This window comes from Phalacrocorax carbo, chromosome 5, assembly GCF_963921805.1.
Source record: "Phalacrocorax carbo chromosome 5, bPhaCar2.1, whole genome shotgun sequence".
Lineage (NCBI taxonomy): Eukaryota > Metazoa > Chordata > Aves > Suliformes > Phalacrocoracidae > Phalacrocorax > Phalacrocorax carbo.
In genome coordinates this window covers 35,478,637-35,502,645 of record NC_087517.1, presented here as the reverse complement: position 1 = coordinate 35,502,645, position 24,009 = coordinate 35,478,637, and the positions used below count along the sequence as shown (strand labels likewise).

General features: G+C 41.6%; 1 protein-coding gene across 3 annotated transcripts in view; it reads left to right on the top strand.

Annotated features, from left to right (window-relative positions):
• The first annotated feature begins 502 nt into the window (after positions 1-502).
• Positions 503-24,009, top strand: part of MFSD6 (major facilitator superfamily domain containing 6) — a 28,904-nt gene continuing 5,397 nt past the window's right edge. The window contains exons 1-5 of one of the 3 annotated variants that reach the window (XM_064452005.1): positions 503-526; positions 9,377-10,973; positions 16,486-16,583; positions 22,593-22,754; positions 23,341-23,439. In XM_064452005.1, the coding sequence (XP_064308075.1) occupies positions 9,430-10,973; positions 16,486-16,583; positions 22,593-22,754; positions 23,341-23,439 (1,903 nt within the window). In that variant the 5' untranslated portion in view covers positions 503-526; positions 9,377-9,429. Of the gene's footprint in view, positions 527-863; positions 1,001-1,207; positions 1,550-9,376; positions 10,974-16,485; positions 16,584-22,592; positions 22,755-23,340; positions 23,440-24,009 lie in introns of those variants that run through there. The other 2 variants (XM_064452002.1, XM_064452004.1) reach the window with 2 other exon arrangements.

The following is a 24,009-nucleotide window of genomic DNA, read 5'->3' as shown; positions in this document are numbered from 1 at the left end:
AGGGAGGTGCAAATAAGATGCAAGTAGCAATGCATTTGTCCTGTGGAATCCAAGTTATCATTGCCTGCTGTCTGGTCACTGCCTGGGCAGAAGCCGCTTGCACTGTGCTGCTGAGAGGGATGACTGGTGGCAGCTGCTTGCTTCATTGACCCTGCCTGGACTGCGGCCCAGTCTGAGGTCCTGCCTTCAGAGCACTATCACTTCAGCTTAATCCTCAAACAACTTGGCTACCTCCCGTTCAGTTCAGGGCTGATAAACGCTCCGACTGTCAGGCTGGCCTTTCACTTTGTCTTATTCCTTGTTCTTTAGCTTAACACCACTGACCTATCGATAGCGCAACACGGGTCAGTGGTTGCTCAGCAAGTTATCCTCCCTGCCTGTGTTCTTCTGCCTCAATAATTACTGGGGGGGAGGGGGAGGAAGGTTTGCGTTACTGTTTTAAGGATTTACGTAACTTTATTTGTATATAACTCTAGAAACAACGTTACTGAAGGGATGATGCCAGTGGCTGCAGAAGGCACCGCAGGTAATACTTAATTTTTGATGCTGCAACACGCGTTTGGAACTTCTGAGGAGCAGGAAGCGTTAGGAATGTTGGGTTACGCGGTTGCTCGGGGTCCACCAACGCTCCCCGAGCGCCATCTGCAAACCGAACGCCCACCCGCGGCCTCACCGCAGCACGCCCCGACCCCCGCCAGCCCTCCGCTCGCCGGCCGGGCCGGGCCGGGCCGGGCCGGGCCGGGCCGGGGGCGGCGGAGGCGGCGCCGGGCGGCCCCGCTCTGCGGCGGGGGGCGGCTCCCTCCTTCCCTCCCTCTCTCCCTCCCTCCCTCCCTCCCTCTCTCCCTCCCTCTCTCCCTCCCCGCGGCGCCTGGCGCGGCGCGGCCCGGCCGGGGGGGGGCGGCCGAGGGAGCGCGGAGCCGCGGCGGCAGGAGGAGGCGGCGGCGGGAGGGGGCTGCGATGCTGCCGGCTGAGCGCCCCCCCGGAGCCGCCCCCGGGCGAGGTGAGTCAGCGCGGCCCCGCGGTGCGCGGGGGGCCGGGCCGGCAGCCAGGCCCGCGGCAGGCCGACCGACCGCCCGGCTCGGTGCCGCCGCCGCCTCCCCTGCCGGGCGGGCCGGGCCGCGGGCCGGCTGGTACCGGCGCGGGGGTCGCTGCGGCCCGGCGGGGCTGGCGAGGCCGGCTGTGGCGCACCGCGGAGGCGGGCGGCCGCCGGGCCGGTGGGGACGTGCCCCTCCCCGATCTGTGAGCCGGCTCCCGCTCCCTCCCCGCCCGGGGCGCCGGGCCCTGTCCCCGCGGCCGCCCGGGGTGCTGCCGTGTGGCCCCTGCCTCGACCCGCCCTTCCCGCCCGCACGGCTGCTCGGTTCAGCTTTCCCCTGTCGGAGGTGTCTCCTGGCGGCGCCGGGCCGGAGCCCGCCAGCTCCTCCTCAGCCGAGCCCGGTGGCCGCCTGGCGCTGGGTCCCCCGGCGCTCACCGGGGCTAAGCCTGGCCTCATCAGCATGCCGGGCCGCATCTCCAGGAGCTCGGCGTTGTGGCTGGAGCGTAACCACCGAAGGTGCGACCCAGCCACCCGAGGCCGCGCGGCCGCTGCCCTCCCGTGTGACCACCGGCGGGTGCGTCGGGGCCCCGGCGGTGGCCGCTGGCCGGGCCCTGCCCCGCGGGGCCGCCCGGGGCACCCTGGCATCCCGCCCTCGTCCTGCTGCCAGCGCTGTGCTGCGGGCAGCTGTCACCTGGCTTCTGAACCCGTAAATCCTTAAAATACAGTGATTTCTAGTAAGCGGGTTGTCAGTTGCTCCTCTGCTTATGAAAACAAGCGTAGGAATAGATGCTTCCTTAGGAAATCAGTGCTGGAGGTACCAAGGGTCTTACGGCCCCCGGCTATATCCCAAGTTAGATGGAGTTTAGAGCCCGTGTTTGGTCAGCAGCTCTAAAGTTTTAACAGCAGGCTCTTTTCAAACATTGTGTTAATGAAAAATGTAGCATTGAAGAGTGATAAACTTGGAGGGTGGGGGGGGGAGGAGGAGAGTGGCTGGCTGAATATAACACAGATGTATTTCAGGAAAAACTCACCCAGAACAGTATGACATTGCTAAAATATATGGCATCTTGTTCTCCACTCTGTTTAGTAAAGTCCAAGGAAAAAGATCGTAAAATGTTAGTTTTCTAGCTTGGTTATTTTATTGCATTTGTCTCCCTGGATATATAGTGGACAATGGAGGTGCTTATTTTGTTGTTTGTATTCTCTGGAGACCCACTGGGGAATGGGGGAAAAGAAAACAATCCTGTTTTTAAGGATACTGTTGTGATAGCAGTCATAAACCCAGTAAAAATCCTAAACAGGTTTAAAAAAAAAATTCAAACAGGTGGAGTGAGAATATGACAGCAAGAGCTGATGATTTGAGGAAGCTGTGGTCAGTCACTAATATGGCTGGTGCTAGGGCACAACTTAAACGTGGCCTAAAATTTGTCTTAATCTTCAGCTACAGCACAATGGGCCTGAGTTTATATAGCAGTGTGGGAGATCGTGTGCCGGCGACGTGATCCGGCTGCAGTGGCGGCGGCTGGTCCCCGAGGCTGGGCATTGCCTGGCAGGCCTCTCTGCTCTGAAACATTCCGCCGCTCCTGCCGCTGCCAGAGTCGGTGGTGCAGCTGGGTGCCTGCGTCCCTCCCCAGCGCTGGGACCAGCTGTGCCTGGGCAGTATTTCGGCTCGGGCCCTGGGTACTCGCCTGGTCTGTAGCTGAAGGCACTCTTGTTATTTACCATCGTTAATGAAGTGTAAACCTTGGCAGTGTAGATATGTAGTTCGTAAATTAAAAACTGGTTGAAAAAATGGGAGTCTGATATTGACTAAAAATAAACCGTTTAAAAAATAGAGCCTACTAGGACATCTTAATTTGCACATACTAAATGGAAAACATGATTGGACAGCAGGAGTAAGTTTAATGTTTTTTTCTGTAACAGATGAGGATCTGATAGTGTTCTTGTCTTTAATGTTAATACTAGCACTATTGTATCGTCTTAGCAACTTCAGACCTATTATAAAGTGCATTAAACCTATTATAAACCTGATCTTTACATACTTCAGACATGCTGTAGTCTCTCAATCTAATTGACTAAATGTGTCAAAGTATGTGGGGTTTTATATGCATATTGAATGAGGTAGAAAAACTGATAGACCAACACATTAAGTAAGTGCACGCCAAGCAACACAAAATAAAGCAATTTTAAGCGTCAAGTGTTTAAGAACAAGATGGTTTTACTTCATGGAAACCCTAATTATGGTGGTTAATGTTACAACACTAATGTCTCGCTTCAGATTTGAAACAAATATATTTCCCAGCACCGAGTTAATTCACTAAGCGTAATTTATTCCTGATTTTATAAATTCTGAGTAAGGTGCCCATGCTGAGGCCTCACAGGAGGACCACTTACCTTTAGAGAGCAGGGGATGGTGATGTGGACAGGTGGGCCAGCCTGCCCCAAGTTGGTCTGTATGGCTCAGCAGGGGACAGCCCCTCCAAAGGCTCCGCCTGGAGGTTGACGTACTTGGGAGAGGTTTGGGAATGTGATGCAAGAGGAAATGAAGTCTATGCACTCCTCTGGTATGTAAACAACTTTCATCATGGCATTCTCCTTTTTGGCATGGATGCAGGCAACAGCACCAGGCTGTTCCTTGTGGGTGAAACTTGCACAGAAATGGAAAATGCGGTCTATTATTTACGTTTATTACAGCGATGCCTTGTAGGCCTGCTGGATGTGGGGCTTAATTCTGAGAGACACTGCACAGATACTGTAGCAGAAAGCTTTTGATCCAAAGGTTTTGTAGTTTAGATCAATGAGACAAGGTGGGCTGAGGGGGAGGAGGTAGCGTGCATGAGCAATACGATGGGTGCACTTTCACCAGCTGGGGGATGAGGCGAGCTTTCTTTGGAAGATGGATAGTTTTTGAATCTGCTTCTCTAGCACAGACCTCTTGTGAATCAAATAGTGACTTAAAGGTTTATTTAAGAAACATGTTTTCTATTAGCAGATTCGAAAATGTTCATATGAAAGCTTCGTGTACAATTTCATGTGTTTGCTACAAAGTCGGTTTGCTAGTTTGTCTGAAAGGGGTAAAGTAAGATGTGATGCCATGTTGGCTGGATTTGATTTATCTGCACAATGCAAATAGCAAGCTAGTCTGCTCTGTTCTTACAGCTGCATGTTGCTTGAGAGATTAATGATCCTTTTTTGAAATTCTACTGTTAAGAGTATGTTTTATGAGAGTATATAAATACAAATCTTCTACAGTGATTTTTGCTTGGTATTTAACAGGTTAAGCTACTTCCGATCAACTGTCCGGTGTGGTTTTGTTTGGTTTTTTTTTTACATTCAGTATATATCCAAACCCTGATTTTGAGGCTCTGCTTTGTGAGTCCTAATTATACTTCAGTTCTCAAAGCCTAGTGAATGGAATATATATGCTGAATTAAACTTTATTTAAAGACAGCAGTACTCATTCACCCTAAATCTAAGTGTCTGTTGGTCTGCAAGTGGAGTTTTAATTCCTTGTGCTATAAGTGCTATGGTATTTTCCCCGAGAGGTTTAAGGATTTGCTACCCCAATCTGATCTGTTGATTGGCTTCCTGTACCGTCCGTCCCCCCCGCCCCAAGATACAGTGCAAAGCAGGTGTTTTGGGTTTTTTTTCCCCAAGGTTTTGGGAAAAGTGATTCCAAGAGGAAATTTGAGGTTTTAGTATACTATATTATTCTTTTCCTTATTACCATTTTGCTTTGTTTTATAGGGACCTTCTCATAATGTCAGGTTGTCTTGAATAGATTAGCTCTTTATCCTTTCTGATCTTGAAATCCTCTTAATTATTAGGAAAGCTAGAGTAAATGAGGATCGATTTAAGAAAAAAAAAAAAAAAAAGACAAGAATGCCAAGAAGATACTTAACTAAATATAAAATACCCATATTTGCCTCTTTCTACCTATCTGTCAAAGAGCCTCATTACAGTCATTGAAATGACCATCACATTGTCATCACTGAATTCCTTGGGACAAATGGTTTTTTCCGCTGTTCCTCAGATAGTTGCTGAAAGGTACAAGTCTGCAGGAAAGTTGCTGTAGCTGTTAGCAGATGACTGGATGGAAGACGTGTCATAGGTGAAAGGGTTTGAAAGTGGATTTGACTTGCTGGCAGTATAGATACATACCAGGCAGCAGCAATCTGCACCAGGAAACTTAGAAAAAATAATAGACTCTAGCACTTACATTAAAAAAAAAAATCCTATCTGTGCAAAGCTTGAAGGAAGAACAGTGTTGTGGTTAACAAATATATTCTTTATGTCTGAAAAGAAGCACATGCACTTGTGCATAAACAGGCTCAGAGTGCGAGTGATCTTGTAGAATAAACCCCAGTCTGAGAAAGCCGGGCTGGCCGCAAGCTTCCTGTGCAGCTGTGAGCGAGGGACTTGTGCTCCAGGGCCTGTATGGCAGGATCACGAGTTGTGGGTAAGTGGGCAGTTCAGATTTTAATGAAGACTTTTTTGGTTTTAGCCATGTCAGGGGTGATGGGGTGATGAGGGAACAAAGACTTGGTTCCCTGTTCCGAGTTCTGTAGCGGTTTTGGAAACATAAACCTGTGGGAAGACAAAAGCTTGTTTGTATGTTGAAGGACTAAGGTGCTTTCTAGTGACGTACATCTGCCATGCTGTCCGCTTGCTGCACCTCTTTCCCTTCTCTTTGCAGGGCTTTCTCAGGATCTTTGCAGAAGTTTCTTCCTATTTGCAATTTAGGGCTTTGTTATTTGTCTGGGCGCTTACCTAAGTTGAGGGAAGATGGCCTCAAAACCATTACTCCTGGTTTTCCCTGTGATGTTACCACTCTGCAGCCTCTCTGGTCTCACTTGTCCTGGCTGGACTGATGACATTCAACAGGCCTCTACCAAAACTTCACGCTCTGTTCTGCCTCAGACGAGTTAAAATTAATATCCACATTGCAATTCATTCTGTTTACTCTCTGAACCTTTCTTCCTCATTCCTATTCTCTGTTGTTCATTTTAAACTTGCCGGTAGTGCAGTAAATGTGCCAGATGTCTTCTATCTTCCTACTGTCTTGTGGATCAGAAAACATCTTTGCAATGTGAAAGTATAGTATTTGTAGGCTACGGTTAAAATAACGAGTAGATAACTAGTCTCTTCTCACTTAAAAGTACATTGTTTTTCCATCTGTTTGATTTGCTCCACATTCAATCCCTGACTGGCATGGTTTTTTTTGTAGAAGGAAAGCCCTGTAGATTATTAAGTTTTTTGTAGATTTTTCAGTAACAATAATGCTTTGTTGGGTTTCTCATTTTCAGTCATTTATTTTTAGAATTTAACAAAACTGCTAAATAAAATCACTTTCAAAAACCTGACTCCTAAACCAACTAGTGATCAAAACACTAAAGAATGCCATATGGCTCCTACCAGTCTTGATGCTGTTATATTTCTGAAGAGTATATTCTGTTATTAATAATATTCAATGAAACACTCCCAGGGTGGGAAAATATTTACTGAAATTTTTATGAAATATACTTTTCATAGCATTCTTACACAAGATGTTCTAGTCAAAATACTAGAAGCATATCTTTTGGATTAATCCTTGCACACAATGGGTTAGAAGAAGATGGATGCTGGGGCAGATATAAGTAATGGCGGGGGCAAGAAGATGCAGCAACTCAAGTGTTTAAAGATTAGCCATATAACAATTTTTAATATGCTCACTATTCATACAACGTACAAAATTGAAGTCCCATTCCAATAGAAAAGGGAAACTGAATTAAAAAGGATTGAATATTAATTGCTCTAAAAGCCTTCAGTGTAATTTATATGAAATCAGGTGGTTTAGAGCTCATGTGTGGGGACAGGGAATATGGCTGCGTTGTTTAAACCAGGATAAAATTTCAGTTCATGCTTGCAAAGAAGTTGTCCTAATATCCAAGTGGTTAACACGCGAGTTCTATCTTATCATATCATGGGTACAGAGAAGGAAACCTATTATTCAAAATTAAATGCTATAAAGCTCTGGTACAGCTAGTAAGCAAGTTGCTGTAAATAGATGAGCATATATTGGTTTTGGTAGGACACAGGAACACCAGTGAAACCTCAGGTATGTCCCCTTGACATAACTGGGGCCCTGCACAAGCTCTGGCGCCTGTGTTGTCAAAGCAAGGGGAGGCGTAAAGAAAATAAAAGCACAGATGATGACTGATCTAATTTACTCATTAGAAGGAATTGTTTTCTGGATATAGAAGCCAAAAATGAGCAAATGTATGAGCAAAAAACCCACAGTTCTTCGAGCTGTCAGGTGAAAGTGGCTGACTGAGCTGAAAATTGCAGGAGCTAACTAGACAGCTCCTGGTTTTTGGTTCATGTGGCTTTTGATGGTAACAGGTAAGAGCAGGAAAACCTGTTTTCACGTTTGACTGTTCTAACAACTTAATTAGGACTTTTTCTAATATTTTGACACTTCAAGTACTTTTTAAATCTGATTGTCTCTGAAGAAACTGGTGAAAAAAACAGTCTGTATGTGCTGGCATTGTTTTGATTAACTTCTGACCTTGAATACAGAAATATTTAAGATTCCAAGATTTTTATGCAACCTTTTCTCCTTAAGTGAAACAAGAGATCCTCGTAGATAGTATCCCACGGAAATGACATGTAAAAGTGAAAAACACACACAAACCTCATGAGTGTTTGGGATTTTAATGATGGTATTTTTAGACTTGTCTATCATTGATCTGTGTAAGGTTTAGATTATTTTATTAGAGTGTTGTTTTTATAAGTATCCATGACTACTTCTGTCAGCTGTTATGTGTATGTTGGATCAGTAAGAAACAATGAATTTGACATACTTGTGAGTACTAGAATCTCTTTTCTGTGACTAGCCTTGCATCAGTTTGCAAATCTGTTGTCAGTATTTAAATAAATTCTGAATTATAATGAAATAATTTAAAGGCACTGGATATATCGATGCATGACTACTTTTAAGGGGATGATATGGTGCTTTTGGTTGAGTTTTGAAAGACTGTGATTTCATTGGAGCTCTTCTAGTGGCAATAAAGTGCACACCTGCAAAAAAATACTTCAGATTCCCAGAGAAGATATTCCTGGTCATAAATCGAGTGCTCTTAAATAAATTTCAGGTTCGTCTTGAATAAAATGTTCTTTTCAAATATTGGTCCTTGAAAAAGGGTTAATGTGTGATAGTAACACTAATCCAAAAACCAAAGGGATGACAAAAGCAAAATATATTAGATGTTCAACTTTCTCATAATGAACATGAGCTGATCTTCCTGGGTTAACTTTATAAATATTAATATGGCAAAATAGTTGCCTAATATAATGATACAATGAGCTGGTTGAGCTGGTAGCCTGCTGGCAGAGCTTTTTTTTTTTTTTAATTCCTTGAAAGGAAAGCCTCTTTTAGCCTAGCTTATTAGAATAGTTTGTTGTTTTTACGTATGAAAGCTGGTTGGTCAAATCAAAGTCTGAGCAGTGGCGAATTTATTTTTAAGTGTTCCTTGTCAGTTTTGCAATCTTTTATTTCTGCAAAGGGTAAGTGTGGGCAGCTGCAGTACAGTTATCTCCCAATCCACCTTTCTTCAATTTCAGAATTTGACTTGAAGAGATCATTGCAGGACCTGTACTTATTTTCTGTCCCTGTGTTTCTTTGCTCCCAGGTCTTTGATGCCTTTGAGGTTGTTATCCTAATTTTGAGGGTCCTTGTAATCTTAACGCCCTGTCCTAATTCCCACCTCTCTTCCCATTCAACCTAGAAGCTCAAGCGTCCCACCAGTTTCTGTTGTGGTTGTGGAGTGCTTAGAAAAATGTTTCAAGAGGAAACTGATGAACCTTTTGAAGGCCATTGTGAGGCTTTGGATAATAATTTGTTTTGATAATTTAAAAAACCCCATATATATCTATATGGCTGCACTATTTAATTATGAAATCGTGGCTATCCTTTGGTAAGTAGGGAATACTGGTAATAAAGCAGATAGCCTTGGGGGGGAAAAAGGCAACTTGAAAGAAAAGACTTGGAAATGCTTACCAGTTAATTGCCACAGTAACTTTGAGTATATAAATTATTCGCTGTCCTAAACATGAAAGGTGTTTTATTGCACCATGTTAAAGCTGCTGTTGGGAGAACTTCTTCACAGAATTGGTCATAAAACATATTTTTATTGATGCTAACAAGTACCAGTAGTCTAGACAATTGTCTTTCCCCTCCCTGATACTGCATTACTGCTCAGGAATGTCACTTAGGGAAAAAAAGAAGCCAACTTTTGTCCTTGATGACTGGCATTGCAGGTCTGCTTCTTTGTGGTCCCTTAATGATGTTTTATTTGTTCGCAGGGTAGCCCCAGTTCCTTGAGAGCACACCAGATATTGGATGCGTGTGGTAAACCATGGCAGCTGATGACAAGGTTGCTATTCTAACTGATGATGAAGAAGAACAGAAGAGAAAGTATGTGCTTGCAGATCCTTTCAATGGCATTTCCAAGGACCAAGACTTGCCACCCCAGAATGAATCCCCTTCAATGGAGACAACCACTGTCCCAGATGAAGAGCTAGATTGGTTAGAGAAGCACTGTGTCAAAATAAACAATGATCTTCTGATCTCAAAGGTCTTCTATTTTTTCTTCTACTCTGCATATGGCTCTCTCTACCCCTTGCTGCCTGTGTATTACAAGCAGCTGGGTATGTCACCCAGTCAGAGCGGACTTCTGGTGGGCATCAGGTACTTTATTGAGTTTTGCAGTGCTCCCTTCTGGGGAGTGGTGGCAGATCGCTTCAAGAAAGGGAAGATTGTCCTCCTCTTTTCGCTTTTATGCTGGGTTTTATTTAACCTGGGGATTGGATTTGTTAGACCAGCCACCCTAAGATGCGTACCAAAGGGCCTTCCCCCGGCACCTCCCACCAATGCAAGCAGCCTTTTAACAACAGTTTTGCAAAATGCCTCAATGTCTTCTCTGCTAACCACAGTGAGTACTGCATCCACGAATGTTCGGGGGAAGAGAGGCCTGCCTGCTTCCAGTCCAGTCACTTTGGAAACAACTGGGACAGCTAATTCTGAAATAACATTCCTGTTACCTACGCAGAGCAATGATGTGGAGTTTGTCTTGGAAAACAGTACCCATTTTGTTTTGAAAAACACCACCACTAGCCCTGTCTCACCAGGGAACGCAACTCCGAGTACCACCCCAGCTGCCATCACCACAAAGCCAATGCCTTTGGACCAAGCTGTGCTCGTTTATGACCAACAAGAAGTAGAAGCTATCTTTCTACTCATTCTGCTGGTTGTCATAATAGGAGAATTTTTTAGTGCTTCCTCTGTTACTATTGTGGACACCGTAACACTGCAGTACCTTGGCAAACACAGGGACCGGTATGGATTGCAGCGTATGTGGGGGTCTCTGGGCTGGGGACTAGCCATGCTCTCCGTGGGAATTGGTATTGACTATACCCGTACAGAGGTTGGCATTGAAGGTCAAGGATGTAAAGCTCCTGAGTACAAGAACTACAGGATAGTTTTCATTGTTTTTGGTGTTTTGATGACAATGGCATTAATTGTGGCCACCCAGTTCCGATTTCATTATGCGCACTTCAAGCAAGAGGAAAATAAGAGAAAAGAGGTAGAAATCTCACAGGTGGACAGAAGTGCCTCCAATGAATCCTCCGATAACACTCCTACCAGTATGAGCCAGTCGCAGTCTTTCAGTTTTTGGGACCTAATAAAACTGCTGTGTAGTATCCAATATGGCTCAGTGCTCTTCGTGGCGTGGTTCATGGGGTTTGGATATGGCTTTGTGTTCACCTTTCTTTACTGGCACTTGGAAGACCTGAACGGCACCACCACTCTCTTTGGAGTTTGTTCTGTGCTCAGTCACGTGTCTGAGCTGACTGCCTACTTCTTCAGCCACAAATTGATTGAATTGGTTGGTCATATCAGGTGAGATATTAGCAATCATTGAAGAGCTATACAAAAATTATTGAATTTCAGGCCTGGCCTTGTGTTACGAAGTGAAATTCAAGTTAATCCTTTTCTTTTAAAATTCCAAGTCCTGCTCAGTTACATAGCCAATTGAGGTTTTTTTTTTTTTAATTATTACTTTAGGAGTTGAAAATGCTCTGAAATGCTTCCTTTGCGTTTTAGTTGTGTGTTAGTATGTGCATTATGCCTGGCACCATAACCTTTTGCAGACTGTTCCAGAAGATATCCTAGTTCACTCATGCAAAGCTCTGGTAGAGATCTTTATAAATCGCCACCCACTCAAGGATTGTCTGTTTTGATATATAAATACCATTAATTTTACTATTTTTTTCCTGATGAGTAGCAGTGTTCTGGAAACCTGCTTCTCCTTGCAGGGCAGTTGTTTTCCCCCGCAGTAGCCTGGGAAGGTGTCGATTGCATGCTGCAAGGGGAGGAGGATGAGATGAAGCAGCGAGGTGAGCGCCTCCTGTGCACATGCCCTTGTAATCAGGCTCTGGGTGTTGGCAGAATGAGGTTGCAGCCTGGTAGTGTCACTTACCAGTTCAGTTCCTTGCTCTCTTCCTTTAGTTGCAGTGGTGTGTGTTAGCTACTGAAGTGAGATGGACGTGCAGGGCTTCGCCCATAGTTTTTGCCTCCTGTAAGTTAAACTGATTACTTCCAGCATGTTAGTGAACATTGTTTTCCTCTAAACTCACAATTAACTTAATTTCTACATATTCTAAATCCCTTCGTTCTTCTTTGAAAAGGCTCGGGAGGAAAGATGAGGGGGAGTCTGAGTTAATGAAGTCATAAAGGTTTGGGGTTTTTTTTTAATATTTACTCAGGTACTCTGTGCAACTGAGCACAGAGCTCTGTGCTGTTACCATCGTGGCTTTTTCCAAATGCCCTGTTTACAATCATACGGTCATTGAGATATAAGTATTTTTTAAGCTGTCTGCACTGTTCTTTTTGTGCATTCTTTTCTGTGGTTTTCCTCTTTGGTTTTTTGTTTTGCTTTTATTGGGATGAATTTTTTGATTCGACTTCTACTAACAATGTTTGAGATGCTTAGTACAGTAATTTGAGAGATTAGTTAAAACATAGGATTTTTTTCTTCCTTTAAACTGAGAAGGATCTCTTTACTTTGAATCAGTCTTTTAATCCCTGAATTTGACAATAATTAGTGTGAGAAAATAGGACACCTTGCATGCAAAGACTGGAGGAAGGATATGATGATGGAGTGGTGAGAACAGATCACAATCTTGATAGCTAAAGATAGCTTGGGTATGCTCTTTCAATGTATATTGTTATAGTATAAAATTTGGGCTTAGACTTCAAATAGAGGAAGAATGAAAACCAAAAGAATGGTAGGCTTGTGAATAAGATGAAATAGAAGGGGATAGGAACACTGGCCAGTAAAAATAAAGATGACGTACAGGATTAACTCCTTTTTTTTCCCCCTTTTTGCTGTTAAGACTATGAAGCCTAGATTGGAACAAGATTAAGTTGTTAAAACACTAGCTCCTATTTGCAACGAAACAACATTCTTTATACCTACACCTGGGAAATGCATATTAGTCACATTTTAATGTTTTCTAATGCTTGCTTGTATTTAGTCATCAGAGTCTATGAGATGTCTCCTGGTTGCTTTTCTTCTTGTACTGTTTGAACTTCGTATAATGCATAGTTTGCTCAAGAGGAGGCAAACATTTTGTTATTGTTGTTAAAGACGAGTGTATCGGCGTTCATAGCTTACATTCTTTAATAGTTCTGTGTATGTCTGTTGCCTTATAGTACAGATATTCTTTCTCCCATTAATAAGAACCAATAGCCTCCAACCATATATCCTAGGAGCCATCCTAGACAGAAGCATTTGGGATCGGTATTTTATATATGTAAACATAATATTTTAAAATATTTTAAATATAAATATTTTTTAAAATTACATAAATTTTTTAAAAACCTGAAAATTCCTTGTTTACTGTTTTGGCATAAAAACAATTATATGTTTATGGAATTCAGGTGTAAGGTCTTGTATGAAATGAGATAGAAGCCCCTTGTAATCCACAGCTGTGAATATTTCACAGGGTATTTCACAGTTAGAGGAAGGGTGGCTTGATATCTCTTTTTGGTAAAACAACTTCAGTGCTGAGGTTGTCTCACCTTCCACTAACTTCTGTCCTGAATGTTTTTTTAAATTTTTTTTTAAAAAAGGATATTTGCGCTCTTTCTCCTGTGTTGTTAGACTCCTAGATGTAGACAGTCTTTTTGCAGTATTTATTTGAACATTATCATTTAATTTTTCCTTCCTGTCCTAATTATTTGAAGACAGGCATGAGTACCAGAAGTGCATGCACTGTCACAGTAGCAGGAAAAAAATGCTATTGACTGTCCTTTGTAGAACTACAAGAAAACGGGTTTTACACCCTTGTCAGGTAGAAGCTCAGTTTTCCTCTTCTAGCCTTTAAAGCTTTCTATTTATACCATTGTATGTGTTGGCATATTAGATCCTTACAACATTTTGAAACCTATTCTGTTTCAACAGGGTTTTTTTAACTAATACTCAAATTATTGTCCAAGCTTTTTAAGCACGACTATATTAAATATGCTGGTTAAAATCCCTGATTTCTGACTTCATTAGCTTTATTGTTCATACACATGTGCACTGCATGTGTGTGTTATACATGCTGCTAGTGTTTCTAATATTGTATATTAGCAGGTATATTCATCTAGTATGAATCTGGAGTAATGACAGTGATCGGTTCATCTGGAAAGCTGTTCTGTGATTGTACAGATTTACGAGGGATGGAATATTGCAGATGTTAGTTATTTTTTGCCTTGCCTCCAGTCACCTTCTGAGAGATGACAGAGTAAATGCTCATTTAAAAGTAAACTAAAGAGTTAAAAAGAAATAAGTGATCAGAAAGTGTGGAGAAGCTCACAAGTTCTTTGAGAGGATATTGTGATGGAAAAGCATGCAAAACTGGCTATCAAATATTTAGACACCATTGTTGAATGGTATCCTGTGCAGAAGCACTCATAACTGCCCTTCAGTTTAGGAAGATGATGTTAATCTGTGAAAATAAGTTCCTACTTGAGGGTAAGCTTGAATGTGTTTGTCTGACCGTAATTCCAGCATTTGAGTTTTAATAGGAAGAAGAAACTGGTAGTCGTGGCTGTAAACGGCTTAATCTCCTTGACATAAATATAGATTCAGTGCTTTAAATGTTTAACCTGTAAATTGAATACGGTGTCTCTGTGGATACTGCATATAGGGTTCATAAGGAACATGTTTACATTATCCATTTAGGTCTGATAAAGGGCCTAAGTGATTATTATAAATACTTTTTTTAAAGGACTCTGTAAATACACAGTTCTCATGTGGCATACCCCTCCAGAAGCATAATTATAGAAATCTTCATAAACTGTAATTTACCTGAAACTCTGTACATATTCTGACAAACTAAAAGGTAGAACCTGACTAAATTGCTGCTCTTGAACTTTGAATCCAAATCTTTCTGCAAGTGTAACATGGCGGAAAAGCACAGATAGCCAAGTGTGTTGGTGATGACGGAAAAACTATGAAAGCAGGAGGAGACCTCTTCACATCTCTGGTCTGGCTGTGATAGGGAACAGCTGAGATGGGAAGAAAGTTCTTGGTGCACAGGCAAAGTTTTTGCTAGATGAAAATGAAATTAAGCTGGCAAGAACTGGTCCTAAACATAGCGCTGGGTGCATCTGTGCTGCTGCTGCTGAGAAACAAGTATATGGTGAGGTGATCCCTTTGTATCCCCAAGAGCATGCATCACCCTGGGCCTTACTAGTAGGGGGATGAAGAAAGGAGCCTGCAGACCTTTTATGTTTGCTTACCTTTTGTGGCAAATGTGTCCTGATACTCTGCAGAAATACGACTGTACTTAAGAATTACATTGAGTTGTGGCTATGAAAGGAACTAAGTTGTTTGTTTGGAACAGAAGGCATTAATTAAATGGGGAGATGACATTTATGATGTATGGTGCAAAGAACAACTTTGTTCTCTTTATTGTATAATACCGAACTTTTTCATGGCTTCCCATGTTTTCTTCAATGAATGCAGGGGCTTGTGGTGCCTAAAGGCAGCTTAAAGCAGCTATTCATGGACCTTACATGTATCTGGAAGCAACACAGCTTGGTCTGATGTGTGATTTGGCGGGGGGAGCTTCCTGCAAGCTTACCCAACTTGCTGAAAGTAAAATATATTGGCTCTTGTAAAACCACCTTGTTGTGAAATGCACAGACCTGTCTTTATAATTTTGAATGTTTTTTGATATCACTGACGTGATGAAAACTATCATACTGGTATTTTAGCTGTCAACATGTATATTTGGAGATCTCAAATGTTAAGATGCTGCATTTTTATGACTGCATCTCTCTCTAGATTTTTCTGTCCCTATGTACCATTTAATTAAATCTTGGTGTGCTTTTGTAAAATAACTAACTGAAAAAGCAGCACAAATAATAAGGAGCCCTTTCATAGTGCCTGTGCTTACACCTTAATATCAATTGCATTTATTCCACTTGTGCCAAACGACGGGTTGACCAAGAAGCCATGTTTGGACACTAAATAATCCTTGTCCCTGAAAAAAATCTTTAAAGGTTGCAATAGCATCTCTTCTCAAGCTAAAAACATGTTTTGAATTAATTCTTTGTTTCCTGAGATCCATCTGAAAATAAGAGAAAAATAGCTGGATGAATAAGCACCCTGGAGGTAAGCTAAGCTAAATCTGAAAACTGGAGGGGATAAGTCAGCAGGTTCAGTGTGTAGTGGGAAATGCACTGCACAAATAGGCTTTATGCTTCATTGTTTAAAAACTGTTAGAAGAGCTTTTTTTCTCTTCGTTCTGAGATGCAGCATCTGCTGCTTTTCAACAGGATGGTTAAGTTTTATCCTGAGGCATGTTGTTATAAAGCATATTGCTTCTGTGGGATGTGTTCTTAGAATAGTTCTGAGCAGTTTGCAGATATGGGAACTATAAATTTATATATTAATTGGGGTACAATTAATTAATCTAATACAAACCTGCACCAGGCTTACATTAAAATGGAAGAATGAATCTCTGAACAATTAGAAAAGATTGTTTCAAAGGGATGTTGAGTGTGCTTAGAAATGGTCACACTGAAATACAGTCCTGTGCAAGAACATGGCATGGAACTCCAGAGCTTAGTTAAAAGCTCAGTGAATCTGCTGTCCCTTTGAAGTTATTTTTCCATTAGCATTTTGAAGAGAGTCTTAACTTCAGCCTCAGTTTGAATATGTGTTTGGAGTGGGCAAGAGGAGAGTTTATGTTTGGGTGCAGGACTTACAGAATGTATTTTGTGTTGAGCAAATGCTTTAGACTGGTGAAGTGTTTGTACAGGTCCAAATGATTTCTGAAGCAGTAAGGTATATTACAGCATACCAATAAAGGAAAGTGCAAACTATCCTGACTTGTCTTTTCCTTCCTTCCTTTAGAGTGCTTTATATTGGCCTTGCCTGTAATACAGCTCGATACATTTACGTCTCATATCTGGAAAACGCCTGGACTGTTCTTCCAATGGAAGTACTTCAAGGTAAGACAGCGCAGTAATGCCCTTCCAGTATAAGATCAGGTGTTTACATTTATCTTGTTTTCAAATGATCAGTGATTAAGTAAAAATCTGCTATTTCTCTATTTTTATTGACCACAAATATCCCAGAGTATGCAGGTTCATAAAACATTACTCTTTCTTTTTTTTAAATACTTGACGTCAAAAGGGTGGGTTTGCATTTAGTTTTGCGCAGTTCTCTGTTTATTCAAACAGAACTGTGTGAGACCAACACACCCTTTAACTAAACAAAGAGACAGAAGCACGAGCTGGGTACACACCTACTGCAAATCCTGTTTGGTGGTAAATGTGAACTTCATTAAATGCAAAAGGTTGCAGTTCTTGAAAGAATACTGTAAAAAAAAAAAAAAAAAAGAACATAGTCTGGGGCATTCTGTCTCTGTTAAAATATTTTGAGTTTTTCAGTAGTACTGTTTGCTCAATACCTTTAGACTACAGAATTTTCTTTTTTTAATAGCTAGAGAGGAATTTCTTTTAATAGCTTTGTGCTAATAGAGCTTCTTTAAGATACTTGCCCTTTAACTAATTTAATTAGGACAGACAGAGGTGTGGTCTGTGGAACGTAATTTGAGCCCCATTTTCAAGTTGTGTTGTCAGAGAAGTCTGTAAGACCTTCGCTGCAATGTTAAAGTTTCAATTGTTCAAACTTAAATTTTACGACATTTTTTTCATGTCTTTTAGTGGGTACCACTTCTCAAAACCAGGAAAAATCTAAGCTATTTTACTTTCTGTTTCTTTATTGTTTGAAGAATACTGAAGTATTTGGGTTTGCAAGATTGCATTTAAATTAACCATTCTCTTGCAGAAAATGTTATCCCTGCCTTTAAAAGTAATTGTACCATCTTTGTTAAAACCAGTATTTTGGCTTTATATAAGCTACAAAGATACCAGGGGACTGGAGCATCACTCTTACAAGGAAAGGCTGAGAGACCTGGGTTTGTTCGGCCTGGAGAGGAGAAAACTGAGGGGGGATTTTAACAATGCTTATAAATATCTATAGGCTGGGTATCAAGAGCATGGGGCCAGACTCTTTTCAGTGGTGCCCAGCGACAGGACAAGGGGCAATGGGCACAAACTGGAACACAGGAAGCTCCACTTGAATATGAGGAAAAACCTTCCTGTGAGGGTGCCAGAGCAGTGGCACAGGCTGCCCAGGGAGGTTGTGGAGTCTCCTTCCCTGGAGACATTCAAAACCCACCTGGACGAGGTCCTGTGCCCCCTGCTCTGGGTGTGCCTGCTCAAGCAGGGGGGTTGGACAAGATGATCTCCAGAGGTCCCTCCCAACCCCTACCAGTCTGTGAGTCTGTGATTAAATGGAGCTTCATAAACAGAAAATTTTCCACAGATTATACTTAGAAGATTTATTTTTCTAGGTCAGCATAATTTGAATTTGCATTGCCTTGTTCTACTAGATTTACAGAAATCTTTGTAAGGTAGATTTTAACTTGAGTTATAAAATGCCACTGGAGAGCACCATGTAGACCTCTACATATATGTAGTATACATATATTGTGTTTTTGTCCTGGCTCCTTCCCTCCCTGCTAACAAAACCAGTTGATTGTACTAAAACTGCCACAACAGGAAGCTTCTAAATTTTATTATTTAAAAATCCCCAAACCACAACTGTTGAATTGATACTTCATCATTCGTACTAAGTGTTAAATATGAAAATGTTGCAGAGAACCTGAAAAATGCCTGTGGGTTATCCTCTTGCCTGCTTAAACATCTAGGGAGGAACAAGTGATGAATACAGAGCTTTGGATATTACCTTCTAGGTAATCCTGTTTCAAAGACACCTCAACTCAAAATATAGGAAAAAAACTTGTGTCTCAACAATGCAGCCGTAAGTTTGTGCCCAGAAGCATCTTGTAGTCATGGCTGAGAAAGAAGTTTCTTTTACTTTGAATCTTGGTTTTGTTCTGCTGAAATTTCAATATGAATTGCTTAACATGTAGGTTTGCTTTTACAACAAGGGTGTGAGAGAGCTGTTTTGGTGTTTTTTTCTGTGTGGTGTCTCTTGAATAATCGAGATTTAAAGAAAAAACTACAGACCTTCAGAATAATACTTTCTCACAAATTTATCTGCCACACTTTCTGTATATCTAGCCACTGCTGAATCATGTACACTTGGGTTAATCTTGCTATATGCAGTTATTTATAGTTAGCAAATAAGAAAGTTAAAAACAAACCAAACACACACATACACCCCTGCCCCGAAAGCCTCTTCATGTTCTAGCCTGCATCTAGCACGGTTTATTAGTGTCCATGAAGTCGATAGGTACGCTATATGTGTGTATAATTACTAACACTACATTTGTTACCTTCCAATAATCTCATTCAGCGTTGCTCTAATGACGGATCAGGTTTATCTTTTTAGAAGTAGCGTTGACTCTTTTCCCCCTCCTCTTTATTCTTTCCCCCTCCTTGCTCTTACAGTTTTAATCTCTTCTTGATTCGTTATTTCTCTTGTAGCAGTTACCAAATCCTGTTTTCTGTGGGTTCTGCTTTCTTTCCTACACATCCACTGAATCTGTCGGTAGGGGTAACAGGTGACACCTTAATGAAACTTGGTGAGGTGGAAGCTCTTTATTTTTGTTCAGTGAGTTTGTTGACAGATTGAGGTAAGAGTTGCAGCTGCTTTGCATAGGTAGGGTTAGGAGTATTTGAAAACAAAAGAAAGAGTAGATTGTGCAGACCACGTGGGTACCACGTGGGCTGCATGACTGCATCAAGTTGATAGGTCTTTTAAATCTGCTGGTGAAGTCCTTGTTGTAATTGTACATAACCCTTTTTCCAGGAAGCTGTCAAATTCTGTGTAAATTCCAGTTCCATCAGCTGGGGGGGAGTGTGGGGGTTTAAGGTCAACAATAGTTTCAGCTGACTTTTGTAAAGAATTTAATTTTCTTCTTAATATGCTTCTGCAATACAAGAAGGATTATCCCCATGTGCTGTGCTGAAGGGCATAGAGGCATTTCTGGAAGATGGTTCTGCAAACTGCATCTATTGATTGCAGTAAGAAACTGTGTTTCAGTTGCTGGCTGTAACTGGGATGGGGAGGACTCTTTAAGTACATTGCACTCTCAAAGGAGTAAATGAGGAGATTTAAACTCACTTCATAATTTAGAGTTTTGAAGCTGTATGTTGTATTGACTTTCACGTGCAATGTATGAAAATAAGAGCTTAGGCTGAATCTCTAATAACTGAAAATTTCACGACATCCTTGTAGGCAAATGCATGTAGTGTGTATATGTATGTCATCAGTCTGCAAACATGCAGTCTTGTTCATTTTGCACTTAACAGATTAAGCTTTGATACGCTAGTTAGCTGCAGCTTATTCCAAAGCAATGGTCCAAATTCTCTGGTAACATCGATGCTAGCTCACCAATTTGCATAACAGGAATTTTCTAAATTACAAAACTACCTTGATAACCTGAAAATTAGCTATTTTCACTTGGCAGTTATCCAGCAAACTCCAAAACAAGCACTATTCTAAGTAGTGATGCCTACTGATGCTCCAGCAAGAGAGTTATGTATAGAGAGCAAAAAGCTTGGGTTTTTAACTGGCAATAATTAGGATATATCCCTTTGGACATAAATGTGGCTCACCAAATCTTCAGCTATTGGTTTATATGTAGCTTATCCTAAGTTTGCTAAACATTGTTATTCTAAGCATAACCCTAGGGTTGTTCCACTTGTTGGAACTATAGTCCAGATGGTTAAATGGTGTTTAGTGGTTTTAGCAAATAATGTCACAAAATATATATCGTAAACAACTTCTTTTAAAAGAAGAATTGTTGTTATCAGTAATTCAGACCAGACTTCTTATAAAAGTTGTTGTAAAAACTGTTCTAAATAGTCACTGTTGTATAAATGATTATTTAAAAAAAAAATCACACTAGTAATGTAGACATACTTTAAAAGAAAAAAAACCTGTACCTTTAAAGGCAAGTGAAATAAGCTGGTGTAATGGTATGGATTTGTTTTCAGACGAACTGGGAACACTATCTTCAGTCTGGATTGCCTAGTAAAGGTGAAAACATCCAAGAACCTGTTGGTTAAGTTATGGCCTTTTGTTTCAAACAAATACAGTGGTATTGTGCTTCATGGTTCAAATAATTTCTGATGTGTTTTTAATTGCCTGGCTCTAAAACTTGACTTTCTCTGATGAAACTGAATGTTTTACGTTAATTGGAATCCTTTTTAAAACCAAAACCGTATGATCTATATTAGATTAGTTTTGCTTTGTTACTTGGAAAGGTCTTGGTTGTTATTTTCCATGCATTAAAAAAAAGTAGATATTCAGTGAGTTTTAAAACTCTGAACTTTTTTGATAGAAGATCTGAGTTTTAAAGCCTTAAACTGTAAATGGTAAGGTAAAATACACTTGTCCTAATGTAAGCCTTTTATTTTTTAACAAGGTGATGTAGTATTAACAAAACCAGCTCTGCAACATATAAAGGTGACCTCTACAAACCCAAAGTTTGAGAAATTTTTATTTAGATTTTGAATGAAAATGAACTGTATGGCCTTGTGGACATCCAAGATGTCTATACCTGAACTGTATCAATTCCATACAGGGCTATTTATCATTTTACAGCTAAACAAAATGCAAGTTACTCTGTGAGTACATTACAAAATCATGTGTTTTCTTGCTCTTAGGAGTCTTCAGCCTAAAAGCCTAAGTTATGATTGAGTGTCCAACTGTTCATTAATAAGTCAAGTGTAGAGGACAGGAACATGTTGACTGAATCATCAGTTGTGCCAACATTATTTTTTTAAACCGAGGCAGTAGAGCTTAGGCGTTGGTAAGCTGTGATGACTATTTTTAATACCACTCAAATAAGAAAAAAATATTCCCACTCAATCTGAGGGTGGCAAAATAGTTCAGGCTTATTTAATGTGCGATGAGCTACAAAACTGTTTTGTTTTTCCAGCTTCTCCACAACCCTGCCTTTTCCTGTCCTGTTCTTCTCCAGTCCACAAAAACCTACCAAGCAGGTGCTCAAAGGCGAGGGCTCCATCTGCAGCCTGCTTCTGCATGCTGATGGTCACGCACTGCCTTTCCCCTTAGCTGTCCTCCTTCTGTGGTAGGAAAAGGCGTTCATAACCCTGAGCCTACAAGGCATGTGCCAGAAAGAGACTTTCAAAATCTCTGCTGGGGAGCTAGGGCTGTCTTGGATACATGGCCGTCGTTTATAGCAGCGAGGACCTCTGCTGCGCTCGGTCCCCGGAGTGGGTGAAATGCGAGGCGGCGGCAGCGTGTGGCAGCGCCTACGCAGGATGCAGTCATCGCGGGAGGAAGGGCATGCTGACTCTGCCTTTAAACGGCAGGCGTGAAAATCATCATCTTTGGCCTGCCCTGAGGAGCTTGCATGCTTTTCCTGTCCAGACCAGTCAGTGCTAAATGCAGAGCCTGTTGGTGTTGAGTTCAGAAGGAGTTTGTTTGGGGATTGGTTTTGGGGTGAGTGAGAAAGGGCAGGAGGGGATGAATTCTTCCCTCTGAAATGACATGGACATCTCCGATATTGTTCGGCTTTTACGACCTTTGTGCTGCCTTCATTGTGGCAGTAAGGAGACTGCTGAGAGGCATCAATACTTTAATTGCCTGCAGTTTATGGAATCCGACCATATTTCAGAGGCCCCGGGTTACTCTTGAAGGGTCAGGAATCTGGCAGAGAGACTTTCAAGGTGCTCTGTTTAGTCTTCCTAGGGACTGTTGTCTCGAGAAGTGAGGTCATCTTAGAGGGAGAATGAGCTATTGACAGACCCTGCAGAAGGAGGAGTCATCATGTCTCCCTGTGGCTGCGTTGCCAGTATCACATTACCAAAAGCTGATCTGTACTTCACAGACGTTTGTCAGTGAAAGGATTTTGTTTTACTGCAACGCATGCTCCAGCCGACCAGTGCAGTTGCTCTGATGTTGTGTTAGTACACTTGCGACCCCATACTCTTCACATTGTTTCATCTTTTTAGGTGTCACGCATGCGGCTATATGGGCGGCTTGTATTTCATACCTTAGCGCAGCGGTGCCTCCGGAGCTGAGAACATCAGCCCAGGGAATCCTGCAAGGTCTCCATTTGGGTCTGGGCAGAGGATGCGGGGCTATGGTTGGAGGGGTTTTGGTCAATTACTTTGGTAAGCAAAAATTGTATTGAAGTATTTTATTTTATTTATTGAAGTTCTGGTTTTACTGAGCTACCAGCTTTAAAATTATTTATGCTTAAGGTATTGTTATGTTTTAAAGAGTAATATACTTTGCATAAATCATGGAATCATAGAACTGCTCAGGGTGGGAGGGACCTCAGGAGATGTCCAGGCCCCTGATCAATGCAAGGTTAGCTCTGAATTCAGACCAGGTTGCTTATGGCTTTGTCCTGTCAGTGTTACAGACTGATTAAATAAGTTACGCCTAGATCCTTTCAGTATTGTGTGAGCAAATCTCCACCCTGCTCCTTAAGTGAAGTAAATGAATCCTTTGTGAGAGAGTAGGTTGATACTGTGCAGCCTCTCGATGAACAAATGAGAATCTAATTACTTGTTAAAAATCTTTTGCAAAGCCTGTAGAAGAATTGCTGGGGGAGGAAAATGTGATAAAACAAGCTAGTAAGAGTCTACATGGGACAGTACATCCAAAGGAGCACATAACGCTGACTCATCTGGTATTATTTTATTAAGTAAGTAGATTCTCCATTTAAAAAAAAAAATATATATCTCATTACAGGTCCTGCTGCCACGTTCAGAGGAATAGGGATGGCTTGTTTAGTGATTCTTCTTCTATTTGCACTGATCCAGTGGCTCTTGGTTCCCGATGAAGAAGAAGGTAAATATTTATGTCACTGAGACACTACAAAATTAGAGTTAGTGAAAAAAGGTATCTCTGAAGCTGCTCCCTGCAGCTTTAATTTTGTATGTTTGGTGTCTTTACTCAGATTTTGACAACACAGTTTGTTTTCAAGTGAGAGGTTTTTGCCCAAGCAATGCTAGAGATTGAAGTGGTGTGCTTCTGCTGTAAGAAGGGCACCATAAGGGCACCACTGAGTTCTTGGAGGTCAATAGGAGGAAAGCATAACACATTTTACAACCTGAATATCCTCTCAGTTCTGGGAATCCCTTAGGTTAGTCTTAACAGCTGTAGCGACTCATTTCAGTTGCATCAGTTCTTTAAGGTCACCTTGACCACCGCATGCTCTCATATTCCACCAGTCCAAGCCACCTCTGCCAGAAATCATAGAGGTGGCTTCAGAGGACAGAAGCTTTTTTAAGTGCCTCAGATTTGTTCTGGCACTTGAGAAATCTCTCCTCCGGTGGAACCTGAACTTTTTCATCTTTGCCTTTAGTAATATAAACCTGAAATGAAATAGTGCAAAGTTAAGGATTTAACATGAATCTG